Consider the following 17957-nt stretch of genomic DNA (forward strand, 5'->3'; position numbering starts at 1 on the left):
AGAAACCTGGGTTTCTGCAAATAGGATGAAAATCATAGAAAATCATAGAAAAATTTAAGAAAATATACTTTTTTTTTGTACATTTATTCAGTCAGAGGATTACAAGATAATGGACAAAACAGCTATGAATGAGAGAAAGATCACTAAACTGAGAGTTAGTGGAGGCCTAAATTCTAGTTTTTGTTCTGTGACAATTGTACATACACTGAGCTACTCTGAACATCATTTTCTATTTTTGAAAATATGAAGATAGGATTGAGATGACCTCTGAATACCCTTTTAAATTTTTAATTTCTGTTTTTTTATTTAGATGTGTTTTTATTTCCTAATTACATACTGTATATTGAAATGCATACTTCTTTCATGAGTATAGACCATCCATGGCTTCTTATTCTATTCTGTTCCTATCCTGTAAATTTCCCTTAGAGATCAAATCTTTACTTTTGAAGCCTTCCTGTAATCCATTTATTAGATATTTTAAAATGCTTGGGCCCTTTGGTCTTGTTGCCTGACTGTCCAAATTCCTCAACCATCTTCAGATATTTGAAAGAAAGGGGGGAATAGACTTATTTTTTGACCCCATAGGGCAGAACTATGAAGAACAGAGTAGGCAGGGAATTTTACAAAAAGAACAATTTAAGTTTGATGTCAGCTCTAATATTTAGAGCTCTCCAGAAGTGGAAAGGACTGCTTTGGGAGATGGCTTTCTATTCATTGGAGCCTTCAAGCAAGGCTAGATGACCATTTGTTGCACAGGTTTAGTGGGAATGAGTAAAAATTAGATGCCTTCAAAGACTGAAGTTCAGGAATCTGTAAATATATATATCCTATTTAATAAATCTTGGAAATTTGTTATCCTACTCTACTTGTACCTGAAGACAGGAGCTGGCTACTATCTAAAGAAAAATTTGGTTGGCTAAATAGTCTATAAACTGTGGACTATTCTTAATTGTTACTTTTGAAACTTATTTTCCACCATATTTTAGGGGGGGGAATTGGGAAAAATGGAAAAGAATATAGCAGAAATTAGGTCACATCATATACAAAGATATGCTACAAATGAATAGATGACAGAAATTGGAAAAGCAAAGAAGAAATTACTTTTGGGAACAAGCGTCTTTTTGTCAAGACTTGCTAGAACCACAGCTTACATTAAATTAAATTTTTTTGCACAAATAGAATCAATGTAGTTAACAGGAAAAAATCTTTGTAGCAAGTTTCTGTAATATGGCCTCATTTCAAATTTGTAGAAATAAGAATTCTTCTCCAATTAATAAGTGGTCAACTATCCTAACTTGCAAGGGGGCAAAGGATAAGCTAGTGCTGTCATACTCATTAATATTTACGAAGTGAATATGTAATAAAAGACTTTTTGCAAAAAGTTCAAATGAAAAGAGGATTTCTGTTTATGGTGGTAAGGATTCTTCAATTGTTGCTATATTTAAATGATATTGTGTAGATGAACTGAAGTCCCAATATATTCTAGGACATTCTCAATGAGATTCGTGATCATTCAAATGAGATACTCTTAGCAATCCACAAAGTTAAAAGAATCTATATTTCCCAGATTATGTCATAAAGGTGGATTGTCTATTGAGCTGTCCTTCCGTATATACCTTAGAGTGGCACTACAGATTAACAAGAAACTGGGCTCTCAGTTGAATAAAGCAGGTAGTGTTGGGGAAGGGATACAGTGAATCTTTTGAAGATAAACTACTGACTAGCCATTCTTCATGTTTTATTTTAGTAGATTTAAAAAAAATCAAATTTAAGATTTTACATGTATCCCTTTAACTTTATTCATATTTTCCTTTAAGGAATACAGAAACCTGCATTTGATTCTGTCATATTCTCTGTTATATTCTGTATTTTTCCTCTATTACCTCACTATTTGCTCCCTATTAGCTTTCATCCCTGCAGAAGTTTTCCCCCTCAGGAGTTCATATGCAAGCCTTGTCTTGGTATTTTTGACATTCTTGCATCACTGTAGTGAGAAGAGTGGGGAAAATTGAGTCAAAAGACCTGGATTCAAATGTCATCTCCACACTTACCATCAATGTGACCTTGGACAGTCATTTAACCTTTCCAGATCTCTATTTCTTCATCTGTAAAATGATATTTTTGAACTAGATAACCCTCTTGAGTTCTCTTTTAATTCTAAATCCATGATCATTCCTTAGCTTTCATGATATTCCTACTTGTATGATGGTCTTCCTTGGTCTCTTTCTTTGGTTCCATATTGTCTTGCATCCTTAGCATAGGTGTCCCAAAAGGTACTGCTTTTGGCCATTTTTTTTTCTCAGTTTACACTCAGATTCAAGAGCTTAAACTATGAATTATATGAAAATATTGCTAAATCTATAGATGTAATCCTAATCTTTTTCTTGAGTTTCAGTCTCCATCTACATTACCTGCTGGACATATTCTCTCAAACATCCCATCTGAATCTCAAACTCAATTTGTCAATAAATAAACATATAATGTATGTAAATAAATACTTAAATATATATGTATATATATATATATATATATATATAATGAATTAATTATATTCTTTCCCTTATACCATTTCTCCTCTCTACTTCTCTGTCATTTCTGTACCCCTAGGTTAAGGGCAGATATCTTTTATTCTTCTCTCTATTCCACTTCTCATTATCAAGTTTTGCTGATTTTATTTTCACAGTATCTCTTAAAACTATCCTTTCCCTTCAAGTAACATCATTACCACCCTCTTCAGGCCCTCATCATTTCTCATCCATAATATAACAGTCCCCTAACTGCACTTTTTACCTTCAAACTTTAATTTAGCTCTTATACAACTTCCAAAATGATTTTCCCAATATACTTCTCTTATCCTGTTATTCCTTGTCCAGAAGTTGTTAATTCTGTTGCTTGCAAAATTAAATGCAAGCTTCTTAGCCTGATGTTTAAGACCATTAGTAACTTACTTCCAATGCACATTTCCAGGCTCATTTGCTATTGTTCACATAGGAATAATCTATGTTTCACCAAATTATATTACTATTTTCTGATCTTATCCTGTACCTTCACATATCCATGCATTTATAAAAGTACTACCCTTTGCTTGAACTTGTTTACATCCTTCTCTTCAAGAAACAGATTACCTCTCATGTGAAATCTTCCTTCATTCCACCTGTTGCACGTAAATAGTTCCTGTTCAAATTTATCATAACACTTTTTCTTGGGTATTTCCTAAATCAGTTTAGGCTTACTTTGCATAATTTTTATTTGTTTACATTCTGTATTTCCCCTAATAATTGGCAAATCCTTTGAGAGCAGTGAGTGTGTCATTTTAAAAATTATTTATATCCTTTTTTTAAAGAAAGATTTTATTTATTTTGAGTTTTACAATTTTCCCCCCATTCTTGCTTCCTTCCCCCATCCCCCACAGAAGGCATTCTGTTAGTGTTTACATTGGTTCCATGTTATACATTGCTCTCAGTTGAATGTGATGACAGAGAAATCTTCCTTAAGGAAGAAAAATAAAGTATGAGATAGTAAAATTACATAATAATCTAACTCTTCTCTTTTCTAATTTGGCGGTAATAGTCTTTAGTCTTTGTTCAAAGTACATAATTCTTTCTCTAGATACAGATGGTATTCTCCATTGCAGATAGTACTTATATCCTTCTTCAACCAATAGTGCAACAATACATAATTTTCATACTTATTACATTGTTGAATTAAATGGAAGTTTTTTATCTAAATTAGTTTCCAATGCTTTGTCAGTTGTTTATGGAAAGTTGCAGCAAACCCAAATAATCCAAATTAGAATAACTAGAGCAGCTAGGTGATGGAGTGGATAGAATAATGACCCTGGAGTCAGGAGGACCTAGGTTCAAATCCAGGCTCAGACACTTAATAATTACTTAGCTGTGTGACCTTGGGCCAATCACTTAACCCTGTTGCCTTGCAAAAAAACAAAAGCAAAACAAATTAGAGTAGCTGACTTTTATCTACCTCAACAGGGTTTACAAGTATTCTTTGTATGTAAAAATGTGTTTTGTCATATTTTGTCACAACCCTCAGAATCAGTTCAGATTTTGTTATCCCTTTTTTCTAGAACAGAAAACTGAGGTTCACAGAGTTTTGGTAATTTTCCTAAAACTTCTCATTTATATAGGTACTATATGGGAGAGTGGGCATTCTACAACCTTTACCTGCAAATGTCTGCCTTTTGATTTAAATTCAATACTGTTGTGTCTTGAGTATTGTTTGAATGTTCAGTGATCTAGACTTCTCTTACATTTTCTTTTCAAAAATTCTCAGAAACTAAAATTCGAAGTGAAGAGAACAATGACCTTCTAGTCACCACTCTGTTCCTTCACTCCCCATTTCTATTCCATTTAAAGGAAGCTGAACTTCTAATCTCCCAGGACTATTAATGACTTTTCTATGCAAATAGTGGGTGCTGTTTTGTAGTCCAATTTATTTAGTTTCTATCTGGACCACAATACTTTATTTTGTGCTACCTTACATTGTGTTAAGTATGTTTCATCTTTCATCTTTCCTACTAAATGGGTAATAAACTACCTAATGATACAAATTCTATCTTTTGCTTTTCTTTTTGTTCCTACCCACCTTAGAGTACACAGCATAGGTCTACAAGACATATAGGGAGGTGTATTTTGCAATTAAAATTCTTTCTACCATATTTCATAGTTATATAGGTTTGTGGGCCTCCTATTGCCCTGGCCTCAAGCTAAGTAATGCAATGGAGCTAAAGGTATAAAGAAAATAAAAAGAAATGTTTTACAGTGGCAGACATTTTAAAATTCTCTTCAAATCAAGAAGTCCTGCAAGTGCCTCTTTCTAGCCAGCTCAAATTTCCTGATGTATTACTCAGTGCTGTGCTAATATTTAACAACTGTCTATGTGGAGGTGGGTGGTGTGGGAAAGAAGGAAACAGGGAAGTGGAACACATTTTTAAGGTAAAAATCTCCCTTATTACCATTATTACCATTTTCTCCATCATTTTCATAAGTCTAGGCAATTAGCAAATCAAATTCTGACTTGTAGCATTTGCCAGTTTCCAAATTATAATATACTAAAATTTTAATTGTTAGCTCTCACACTAGTTCAAACACTCCTGAATTTATCCTTCATTAAATAACATTTAGAATTAGAACTAAAAATGAGTTATGGATTATGTTATTAGAAATCCTTTTCTATATATTAGGTGTCAGAGAGAGAGAGAGAGAGAGAGAGAGAGAGAGAGAGAGAGAGCTTTCAGAGCTGCCTTCTGGGTATCAAGGAATTGCTAAGTATTTTTCAAAGGACGATTAGAATCTTCCTGAGTACCATAAAAAAGGATAGTATTATTTTCCCAGCCTCTTCAAGAGACCTAAAGCAGTGACAGAAAGTGTTAGTATTAGGGTAAAAAAGCTTCATCCTTCGTCTGCATTATATCATCAGAGATCTAACGAAAGCTAACAACCTATAACTGAAGATATTAGCAGAAGAAAATTACTACCTTCCTAGTTTCATATTGAAAAGTTTACAATCTTGTCAAATAATTCTTTGACTCTGTTGATTTCAGACATTGTGTGTGTGTGGGAAGATGTGTTTGTGTGTGTATGTGTGTATGTGCGTTTATGTGTGTGTGTGTGTATGTGTATTTTTCTTCCCAGTATATCCTAAAACCATAGGTTAGTTCATACTTAAGAGTAGAAAATGTTCTAATGGAAATGACTTGTGAGAAATCCATGAAAATGATTAAATTAGTGCTTGTAATTGAAATTAAAATGCATTAATTGTATCTCTACTCCATAATTTTAATAACTGAATAGTGGCTTATATGGACTTTTCATTTGTAACTATATTCAGTGATTTTGTAGCAGTGAGATTTAATGAAGTTTTGGCTAGTATTCCATAAAAGGAAATTGTCTTTTTAAAAATTTGAGTGTTTTTCGATGGAAAATTAGCTGAGAAAGCTTCAGTTGAAGTTTTGGTTAGAAGATCTGATTATTAACTTTATAAAAAATTATCTTCCTTCTTAGTCACAACTATATTTGCTATGTAAAGAAATCTATTAGACTACTTGACCTCTCCTGATTCATCTCATTTTCTGTTCTAGAAGTTTGTGTGGATATACAAATATATACATGTATATATAAGGAAATTATTGTTTTACTATTATAATAATAATCAACTATTAAATTAGGATCCAGGCTTTTTTCCCATTATTCTTTATTTAGAGTTCAGCTCCTGTAAAAAAGTCAATCTCTGAAGGACATGACTCACATATGAGACTAATCTAGTCCTTAAGATACATGATTTTCTATGGACCAAGATCCCATTCAACAAGATCTCTATTCTGTTTAGATATAAGCAGAAATCAGTCTGGACTAGATCTTTCCCCAACTCTGTACCTGTACCCCTCCATTAAAATTTAGGGTGACCCAGCTCATGAAGGAGAAAACCAACCAGAGTGGTTTAGAAAAAGATGTATTTCCCTGTTCAGATTGATTGAAGTGACTGAATCTCTTGATCATATTATGTACTCAGCAGGAGTCAGACTTCTAGCCCATTCCTCATTATTTATCTAACTATCAAGATTGCTTTTCATGTGTTAAGGGAATTCCCTTTCAAGGATTATTTGAAGTTTTTTGTCTCTCCCATGTCTTTTGTCTTTGATTGTCAAGAGAAGGTGCTGACATTAATTTAGGGACTGCCAGCTAGCTTAATTAATAAATTGATTATTAATTAATAAGAAACTGTCTTCAATAGTTCTTATTCAACACATATGTATATATGTAAATATACACATCGGTGTATATGTATGTAAATATACATATATGTATGTGTGTATGTATATACATATATGTATATAATGTGCCTACATATACATATTCACCTAGACATAAAATGTACATTGTACTGTGTCTTTATATTGAGGAGGAGGAATCTTTTGGTCTGGACCTATGCTTTCTCCCATGTGGAAATTTCCTCCCCTTATAATAATGACAATAGTCTGTAAATTTTATTCTTAGAGAATTTCCTGGTTCACTGGGACACCCAATGATTTGTTTAGGTCACACAATTGTATGTGTCAAGGACACAACTTGAAAATGGTTCTTCGTGATCATTAGCCAACTACAAACCATACTATACTGCATGGTATCCTATGTGTATGTCTCTCTCTCTCTCTCTCTCTCTCTCTCTCTCTCTCTCTCTCTCCATATATATATATATATATGTATATATGTATATATGTATATATACATACATATATATGTATGTATACATACATATATGTGTATATATGTATGTATATATACATACATATATATGCATGTATATATACATACATATATATATCTCAACTAGATAACTAATTACTTGGAATAATAATAATAATAATAATAATAATAGTTATAATGTTAAGCAAAAGCTGTAGCACATTTTAAAATTGTTTTAAATATAAATGCACTTTCATTGTTGTCCACTAATGTGTATCAGTATTTCTTCTTGCGTTTTAGCCAAGCTAAAGCCATGTATTCCTGTAAAGCTGAGCACAGTCATGAACTCTCCTTCCCACAAGGGGCAATATTTTCCAATGGTAAGCAATGTACTTAATTCCATTCAGTTCAATAAATTTTCATTTAATTTGTCTATTCACATACTTTTCCCAGACTGAAAGTTATAGGAGGGCAGAGTGCATCTCTGCAATAATCTTTCCGTCTCCTTCCCTCCCTGCCTTTTACCTAATTCAGTACTCCACACACAAGTAAATGATTGTTGATTACTGAATTTGTTGACTGTATTTAAGATGAAGAATCCAACGTGAAAGAGTAAAAAGGATATGGCATTGAAAATCAGGAGGCCTTATTTTAGTCCCATGTCTGTATATGATCTTGGGTAAATCACTTAACATCCCACTCCCAAAATTCAACTTCTTTAGGAAAACAAAATTGGGAATTTGTATTGGGGTGCTTGTGAGATGTGCTGTTGATCCTATGCTCTTCAAGTCATAAGTGAATTTAGTGAAGGCATGGATAACAATAACTTGCATTAATTTATCATTTTATCTAGCACTTTTTATATTGTGTGTGTGTGTGTGTGTGTGTGTGTGTGTGTGTGTGTGTGTGTGTGTGTGTGATTTTGTTTGGATTACTGAGTATTGTCTCATTTCATTCTCAAAACAACTCTGGAAATTAATTGCTATTATTTTCCACATTCTACAGATGTAAAAACTAAGGCAGGTATAGGTTAAACAGCGTGCCCTGGATCATGTATTGATAGGTAGCATATGGATAAAACTTGCAGATTGACACAAAGTCAAAAGGGATTAATTAATATTTTAGGTGACAGGATCCAAAAACCCTTAACAGATTAAAATATTGGACTGAAATTAATAATATATATATATATACATATATATATATATATATACATACATACATAAAAGGGAAAAAATAAGCACCAGAGATCTTAACAGGAGCAGGGGAAATGGTGACACCTACCCCTTTCTTTCTTTGACTTTCCTGCCATGCAAAGTACACTTCTGGAGGTCCCAGTAGAGCAGACACTACAGGGAGCCATCCCTCCACACCTACTTACCCTCCAATAACACTTTTTCTCCCCTTGCCAAATGGAAACTGATCTCTCATTACCACTATTACCACAATGCCCTCTACTCCATTCCTTTTTTGGAACAAGGCAGATATGATCATTAATACTGTTTAAATAATTGGGGGTCAACATCTAGCTGATTATAGTCAGATAGAAGGTCAGTAGATCTTCCCATAGGGCCTGCTACAACACTGCCCAGTTACCCGGGCATTACTGTCTGATCTGTTGCTAAAGGCCTCCTTGAGCACTGATGACCACCAGGTATTTCCATCTCACTTAGAGCTGCACTTCTTTCTCTGTATTGTCCCTGCCATTGAAAATGTAGGTCCTTGACAGGAAGTAAGGATAGTCTCATTTTATTAGTTGTGTCTCCTTTACTAAACACTAAAGATATAATTTTCTATTTATTCATTCACTATCATTGAAGCAAAAAAAATTAAAATAAACTGATAGTCTATACAAATAACTTGGTTTTTGTTAAAACCTTGGGTTTAAAAAATGAACTTGACAAGTTCTATGAGCGGGAATGAGTAAAGATCAACACTTGTAAAAAAAGATGTGAAAATTTAAAGTATTAGTAGCTCAAGATCATTTAACATTTATTACATGCTTTCTGTTTACTAATCTCTGGGGATACAAAGTTAAAACTTATACAATGTCTGCCCTCAAGTAGTTTATATTTTATCAGAAAAAGGTGTGTATGTGGGTATACATGATATGTATACACAGGAATATTGAATAACCACATACATATATATGAATATGCAAAATTAACGTAATGCAATCTGGAGGTTAGGCAAAACAGCAACCTGTGGCATCAGAAAAGGCCTCATGTAAAAAAAAGTTAACAATATGATATCATAGTCAAAAAGCTAATGCAATATTAGAATATTAGCCTAAATTAAGAGAGTAAGAACCCAGGATTCAAGGGGTGACTGTCTCACTGTATTTTTTCCTGGTCAGACTCCCCTACTCCACTGAAATATTTATTGAGTTCTATGCATCACATTTCAGGAAGTTCATTGGTAAGCTAAAGGGTATCTAGATTAGGGGGAACAGGGTGTTGAAAGAGTAAGGTTAAGCAGTATAAGGATCAGTTATTGAATGAATTGGGAGTGTTTAACCTGGAGAAGAGATATGATTTCCTTCTTCATATATTCAGAAAGACTGTCATGAGGAAGAGGGATTTCTTGTACTTGGCCTCAGAGAGCAGAACTAAAAACACTGAGTGGATAAAGCAAGAGGCAGGCTCCAACTTACTGGAGCTTACTTAGATGACCACTTGCTAGACATATTGTCAGAGAAATTCTTGATCACGTTGGGTTCGACTAGATGGGCTGTGAGATGCCTTCCAATGCTGAGAGTCCATGTAGTTCTTCCCTGAGGCCCCTGAGACCCCTCCTCAGCCTGTGACATGTTAGTCAGTTTAAAATTTCCATAAAGTCAGATGTGAATTTAAATGCTTTCTCCCAGATAACGAATGATTATAAATTGTATTTCATTTGTCTTTGCTTTGCAGTCTACCCATCAGTGGAACCTGGATGGTTGAAAGCAACTTATGAAGGCAAAACAGGACTAGTTCCAGAAAATTATGTTGTCTTCCTCTAATTAGAGTTAGTGGATGGCAGTATCTTCATGGTATCCATGGTAACAATGATAATAATAAGTGCTATGATTTTATCTGACACAGATACGGGGATCAGCCCACTCAATGAAAATGGTCGATTTCTGTCAAGTTCTTTACTGGCAGTTTATTCAGCTCCCCTGTCAGTGAAACAAAGTCGATTTAAATCATTGGCCTTTCTTTTCAAACTGGCACTCTATTTAAATGTCTTGCTTTTTTGATCAAGAGAAACCCTATGCCTTTCTTTTAACCTACCAAATGGCAGAATTGGTACTAGAAATATTGAGTTCGTCATCTAATCCAGACATAGCCCAAGAAACTGCTACAAGATTTTCAGGAGCCCTGACCAAATGTATTCATCCCTACCCACTACTCCCTGAAGTATCTAGAAATCATGTGTCATAATGTAATTTAAATTGTATATTTTTTTCTCTTTGAAAAGAAAAAGTGTTGACTTGACTTCTTTTAATTCATCAGTTTTGCTGGTCCTTAGCATTTCAAGGATATAGATATGCAACATCACTTTATGTTTATTTGTTATCTGATGAGATGATAATGTTTATATGCAATAATGTGTGTTATCTATGTAAATGAGGCCAAATTAGGTTATACACTGATTCAATCTTAACCCATTCAGAATGTGATAATTCTCTCCCAACAGCTTTTTTAGTTTTATCTATTTTACTACCAAAAGCCCCTTGAGATCAGGGAGGGATTATGTCTTATTTATCTTGGAATTTATCTCAGTGCCTTATACTTAATAGGCACTCAATAAATGTTTTTTTTTAATGACTATCTCCTTTGCTTCTAGATTTTACCTTTTTGTATGAATATAATTCTAAAAATTTTATTTATATCGTGCTTGAGATATGATAGGGGCTATTCAGAGAAACACTAATCTGAAGTCAAAAATACCATTTATATATGAATATACAATGTAAGTCAATTATATATGAACACACTCCCAGATGCCACATGCATCACTACAACATTTCAGAATGCTTTATGAATATCGACACTCTTTTTTCTGAGATTTTCTTCTACAGATGACATAAGTATATTTTTAAAGATTATACTGAACTGAAAAAGAAGTATAAAACTATATACTGTTTAAATTGGGTTATCTTAATTTTTTCTATCTTTCTTATATTAGAATAATATCTGGGACTTGATAGTTTTTTAACACAATCTTTTAATAAGCTTATTTTGGGGGGGTATTATATTGAATTGTCAATGAATATAAATTTAAAAAGTTGACTATTGACTTATCACGGTTAGAATTAGATATCTAGCACCTTATGAAGCATACAGTTGCCTCTCGTCTTGCAGGAATAGTTGTCCTTGTTGACAGCTAGCTAGCTATATGTTGAAACTTAGAGCTTTTCTCTCCATTGTGGAGAGATATCACAAGGATCCTTCCACCAGTTGGCTCATGGAAGCAGGAAACAAGGCTGGAACCCCAGCCAAGCTCGGTGGATTTGATGTGTTGTCTTGCTGACAATATCAATATTTCCCACAAGCAGAGATAATAAGGTGTTGGTCCTGTGGGTCTCACTCTATATTTTAATTGGTGAACTCAGTCTGTTGAAAAGTGACTTTCCTAAGGCAAACAAAATAAAATATGCTCAATTGCAGAAAAGTTACACCATAAAGTACTTTTGTTTTTAAAATTGAAAATGGAATAAAGATTTAGAATTGAAAAAGAGAGGGACAGAGAGGAGACAAAATGTTCATGGCAGGAAAACAAGTGTGTTAGGTGAAAGATGGCTCCTACAGACATAAAGGTTTTATCATATTACAAGACTCATTGCTGGCGGTATTTTATAAAACAAATAATTGCTGAGGCATCTTGGAACTAAGAGTCAGAAGGCTTTGGTTATAATCCTGATTCTGAACTGAAGCATTTAAACCCCTCTAGGACTTTGTTGGCTCATTTGTAAAATGAAAAAGTCTTTTTTTTTTTGCACTAATATCCTGAATCTTGTTTAATAACATTTGCATCTCTTCAGCATCAATAATTACTTGTAAGGTAGTGGTAGCATGAATACCATAGGCTCATTTGCTTAAAGACCCTTGTTAAGCATGCAGGGAATCTTAACTGAATTACTGACACCTACTGTTGCTCTCTCAACCCTGTATCAAGTTTTTCCTTTAAGCACCTTTCTAATGAGAGCAGTGTTTGTAATATAGTTTTATTCATTTTCTGAAGCAAAAATAATTTGTTCAATTATTTCCCTGTACACTAAATATCTTGCCAGAATTATGACCTGGATCAAAAATTTTTAGCCTTCATGATATTCTTGCATGTTTCTGATAACTTGAGTCATATGACATACTCACATTTTATACCCCTTTCTTCATTTGCCAAAATCTAGGCTTAGATTATGTTTTTTGATTCTCTTGTGAAAATCTTTTTTGAACATATTTACCATAATGCAAGAAAATCTCTTTTGTTGTGAGTTTTTCCCCCAAAGGTCATCTTCCCTTTAATAGGAGACTTAGAATTGAAATATGTCTGCTGCTCAGACAAGAAATCTCATCCTATCTTTGATTTTAAATACAAACCAAATGGCATCACATCCAAATTCACTGTACTATAATTGCAGTATAGTTGGCCTTAATGGGTCATTTTTTGTACTTGGTTTGTATGAGGGTCACTACACTACCAGGCAAAAGATTGCAGTCAGATTTCTTTCTTGCTAATGGAGGCTCATTGTCTCAGTTGTTCTTTCTTTGGACATTTTTCTAACTATTTTACAGACATAATGTGCTTATTCTTAATGTGCCACACCATAAATGTTGTTGCTTTGTCCCAGAAGTTATATTTTCTTCATCTTTATTGCTCACAAAGTCAGAACTCTTTTTCCAAAGTCATGTTTTAAATGAAACTAAAGTATCTCAGCATATCAGAGAAATCTGAAAATTATGGAACAAGAAATAGTATGTGGAGGTGATCAGTCATAGAGTGACCTTGAAGTTTGGAATACTTGGTTTTTGAATCTTACCCCTTGATATATGGTGGCCACTTGACCACAGCTGAGTCCCAGAGGCCTCTCTGTCCCAAGCAACTCTTTCACTACAAGTTATAGTTCTAAATATACATCAGTTTGGGGGAGTATTCCCAGTTTTCTATAATAATAAAATTGAAGTTCCCTAAACTAGTGGTGTCAAACAGAAACAGGGACCACTAAAATGTATATAATGGTCTGTTTGAGCTGTGTGTGCATGACTTAGAAAAACATTATCTATGTTCTATTGTATTTTTATTTATTTTGTAAAAAATTTCCCAATTCCATTTTAATCTGGTTTGACTGCACTCAGGAGTGTGACACCTCCACCCTATGACTGTACCAATGATAATCTAGTGCCAAAATTGATGATTTATGAAGTGATTTTAATAAAATTTGAAAAGCATCCCACTTCTAAGCAGAGGCAGTATGTGAACATGGTAAAATTGTATCTTTCAGTTTTCATAAATGTGTTTAACCATGACAGCTTATGGTTACCTAGTAATCAGTATGAAATTGGCATGTATTATGATAACTTATTTATATCATTTGAAAAGTATCTCCATGCAAAATGTGTATCTTTTCAACATGAACCTGTTTTTCTTATGCCACTATACCGTGAAAATGTAATGCAGTAGAATCTAACAAGTATTTCAAAATATTACTATATTTTGTGATAGGAAAACGTCCAGTTTGTCTTATCTTTGCCTATAAGTATCTTTAGTCAAAACCTAGCTGTTTTTTATGTGTTTGTTCCAAAAGTTTTTGTTCCTTGGGTATGATCCATATCATTATTCCATATTCCCAGTTGTAGAATGGTTATTATTAACCAAATTAGATTTCTTGACAGTCTCTATCCTTTCTTATCATATCCTTACTCTTTCCTTGTCCTGCCCCTGCCCCTCTGCAGAAGCCAGGGAGAAAATTAATAACTCACCACTGATCCCTATTAAATTAGAGGAAATAAAGATAACCTATTTTTCTTATATTATAGATTATTATTTCATTTCAGATATTTAAATCTTAGAAAAATACCAGCATTATTGCTGAAAGTCTACCCAGTCATCCTTTCACTTCTGGGCCACACTTCTCTTCTGTAGTACTCATGGTATTTAATGACCAAACCAGGTAGATAAACACATAGAACACTGACTATAGATGCAAACTCAGAATGATCCTATAGACTGCAAGATGCCAAAAATGTCTAATCACATAATTTAATTTTATAAGCACAGAGGTGTGGCACCCAAACCTTATCTATATGTATGCATTTACTTCGGTTTCACCACTAAATTTGAAACTTACCATAATCAAAAACTGACTTTGGATGGATGAAGCCTCAAATTATAAGTCTCCCCAAATGAGTTCATATCCATATTTTTTAAACTCAAACTTTTCTATTAAAGAATATGACAAGACCCAGGCACATTAAATGATTAATATGCATTAATGTCCAAATCATTGATACCTAATGCTTGTGATCACATTCCTTGTGGACATTAGCCATTGCATACCTGACTCCTTCATCACCAAATAAAATGTCCTAATGCCCAAAACAATGGATTTTCTTTGCCAATAGCCACAACCTGTGCACATCTAGATATACACAAGAGTTTTTGAAGATAATACTATTATGCCTATTTTTATATAGCACTATTGAATGTTCTCTCTCTCTCAATAAATTATGTCCAAGTTGATATGTTAGGGCATTATCTCAGGATGAAACATAAACGATATGAACAACTTAGCCAAATCTTTGAAAGTCATTTTGTGGAGAATTTCACACACACACACACACACACACACACACACACACACACACACACATATACACACACATACACAAACACACACACACGATTAGAGCATAATAATGATCAATTTTTTCTTGCCCTTCTTTGAAATTACTTTTCTATAACTAATGTCTTCATGCTGCAGAGAAAAATGCAGGTTGTACTTTTACCAAGGTGTTTCAAACAACATGGGGAATTTTCTATTCTATGTATCTCTCCCTCTAATTCTTTCCCTTCTAGCAATTAGTGCAAAGGAGTTTTTATTTCAATGAATTTATTTTTTTCTAAAGGGGGACCCACTGCAGGTATTAAAAAGTCATCTATATTGGAGATGAGTTGAACATCTCCCTTCTCTTTTGACTACACTGGCTAACTTTGGGCAGTTGCATAATAGAAGTCATGGATACCTTTGTTATAAAAGAAGGCCTTCTCTTTGAGGTAGAAAGAGTACTCAATTTTACCTTAAAGTTTTTACAGTCCACCAAATTAATGAGGATTGTATGTGACCCCATATAAAGTCTTATTTGTTATCTTCCATAGTACCTCTTCCTAACTAAAAGAAAAAAACACATGAACTTGCATAGATTGTCATAATACTTCCTGTACATTATACTTGGAGTTAGTAGTAATCTTTGGCTATTGGTGTCTAAGACTGCAAAATTTCTTTTAAACTCTGAGGTGAAACCTTTGTAAATATAAGTCATGGTTTGGCAGGAAAGATGACAAGGTTTCAATTCAGAATCCTATTTATAGTTTTTGTTTTGGAGGTACTGGAGTTTAAATCATTCCTAGATGTTTAGATGTGACTTCAGTTCTAAAAATTTCTCTGCAGCCATAATTAATATGACAAACTACAGTATGGTATATGGGAAAAAAAGTACTCAGTAAATTATCATAATGAGTTTTTTGTTTATTTTGTAGTGTTTCTGTATTTATCTGCACTTTGTATATATACATACACACATGTAAATAACCTTTGTATCTCTAATCTAAATGGTCACAGTACCTTTGTTGTACTTTTACACTGTATTTCATGGGTTTAAAACTTACTTTAAAAATAAATGACATATGCACATTTTAATTTGGTCTTTGTACTTTATAGTTTGGATCGTGTGGTGGGGAGAAGAGTTTGGGAAGAGGTAGTTGACAAAATTAGGACAATTATTATGCAATCATAGGGAATAACAGGGAAGCATTCAAAAAGGATAATCTGAGCCTAACAGATGATAAACTTGTAATGATATGGATGGGACCAGTGTCATCTGGATCATAAATTTTTCATTATATACAATAATAGTAATATTGTTCTGAGCAACTTTAAGTGACTAAATCATTTTGACTATTATAAGTACAGAAATTAAACATAAAGGACATATGAAGAAGTGCTATCTGCATCTACAGAAAGAACTGATTAATGGAAGTATGCATAGAATAATTTTTATATGCATATATATACACACATACAAATACTTGAGTCTAATGGTAGTCATCAGATGAAAGAAGAAAGGGGAAAATTTACATGGTAACTTCATTATGTATTTAAAAGGAATAGCAAGTTGTACATAATAGATTTTAAGTTTCATGTGTAGTCATGTTTTTTATTATTCTATGTTATGAAATTTTTATTTTATTTTGCAAATTTAAAAACAAAATAAAATTTGAAAATATAAGTATTGTAATTAAATAGATCCTAACCCTGCTGTCCTCTCTGCTTCTATATCTGAACCAGATGATCACATGTACTGCATACAGTCCTCATTCAAAACTTAGTTTTGAATTCCTATATTTGTGGAATGCCCAGACTGGCTAAAAATTAGAGTGCTCCATGGAGTGCTGCTGTAACTTAGGTACAGATGATATTCCAAGAAAAAAAAGTTGCTATCCTCTGGAATCAGCCCTCTCTCCTTTTATTGGAGTTGCAGTCAAACAGTAGTCTTCACTTGAAAGGTCTACTGAGCTACTACTGAATGGTTCAAAAAGTCTTTACTTTCTTTTGCTTATATTTCTCTGAGGAAATTGTCCTTAACCTCCATTTCTTCAATTGGAGTACATCTAATTCACTCATAGTCAATAAATGATTGTTTTGTCTTTTATTGGGACTCTTTCCATTCTCTGAAGCTGTTTTATAAATAACCCAATCTCTCCACAAGTAGGTATGGACCAACTTTACAAAAATTTAACTTGTAAGTCTCATAAATACCAAGATTTCTCATTCAAGTTCATTCTGACCCTCTAGTTCATCTCTCTGCCAAGAGGTGAGAAGCATGATTCGTGCAAGTCTTCAGGATTTGTGATTAGCCATTGTATTGATGATCATAATCCTTAAGTCTTATTTTTTTTTTGTTTTTATAGTTGCTGTATAAATTCTGCTCACTCTTCTAACCAATTCACTGTTAACTCATATTCATGGAGTCTTCTTGTATCATAACCTTTCCTTAAATTCATACACAATTCAGTCTTTTCTGATTTGATGGACACCCACTTTGTTTCCACTTTGTTTTGAGGTTTGCCATTAACCCATTCCCCTTTTCTGTGTCAGATTCACTCTGCATACATAATCCCACTTACACTTTTGTTGTCCAGGGTTCCTGTGGTTGTTCTCCAAAAGGGCATGTGTGGATCTTCTCCTGAGAAAATTCCTAATTTAGGCCAATGATGAAATTATTTTATAACATGACTACCAATAGTCTTTTTTGTTGTTCTTGTTTTGTTTTTTTCAAGACAATGGCATTAGGTGACTTGACCAAGGTCACACAGCTAAGTAAATATTAAGTGTCTGAGGCCAGGTTTAAATTCAAGTCCTTCTGACTCCAGGACTGGTGCTCTATCTTCTGTACCACCTAGCTGCCCCAACTAACTATAGCCTTAACCCTTACCCTTCTCTATGTGGTGCAGGGTGCCTAGTTCTGACACTATACATCAATAAGTTGTCCTCCT

The 17957-nt window shown here is 33.6% G+C and overlaps 1 protein-coding gene across 1 annotated transcript in view; it reads left to right on the forward strand.

Moving 5' to 3' along the window:
• The window catches only part of ARHGAP42 (Rho GTPase activating protein 42), a 387607-nt gene extending 371025 nt beyond the window's left edge, over positions 1-16582 (forward strand). The window contains exons 23-24 of the mRNA XM_074216537.1: positions 7503-7582; positions 10115-16582. Of these exons, the coding sequence (XP_074072638.1) occupies positions 7503-7582; positions 10115-10203 (169 nt within the window). The 3' untranslated portion in view covers positions 10204-16582. The remainder of the gene's footprint in view (positions 1-7502; positions 7583-10114) is intronic.
• Positions 16583-17957: the final 1375 nt, after the last annotated feature.

Source organism: Macrotis lagotis, chromosome 1 (genome assembly GCF_037893015.1).
Source record: "Macrotis lagotis isolate mMagLag1 chromosome 1, bilby.v1.9.chrom.fasta, whole genome shotgun sequence".
Classification (NCBI taxonomy): Eukaryota; Metazoa; Chordata; class Mammalia; order Peramelemorphia; family Peramelidae; genus Macrotis; species Macrotis lagotis.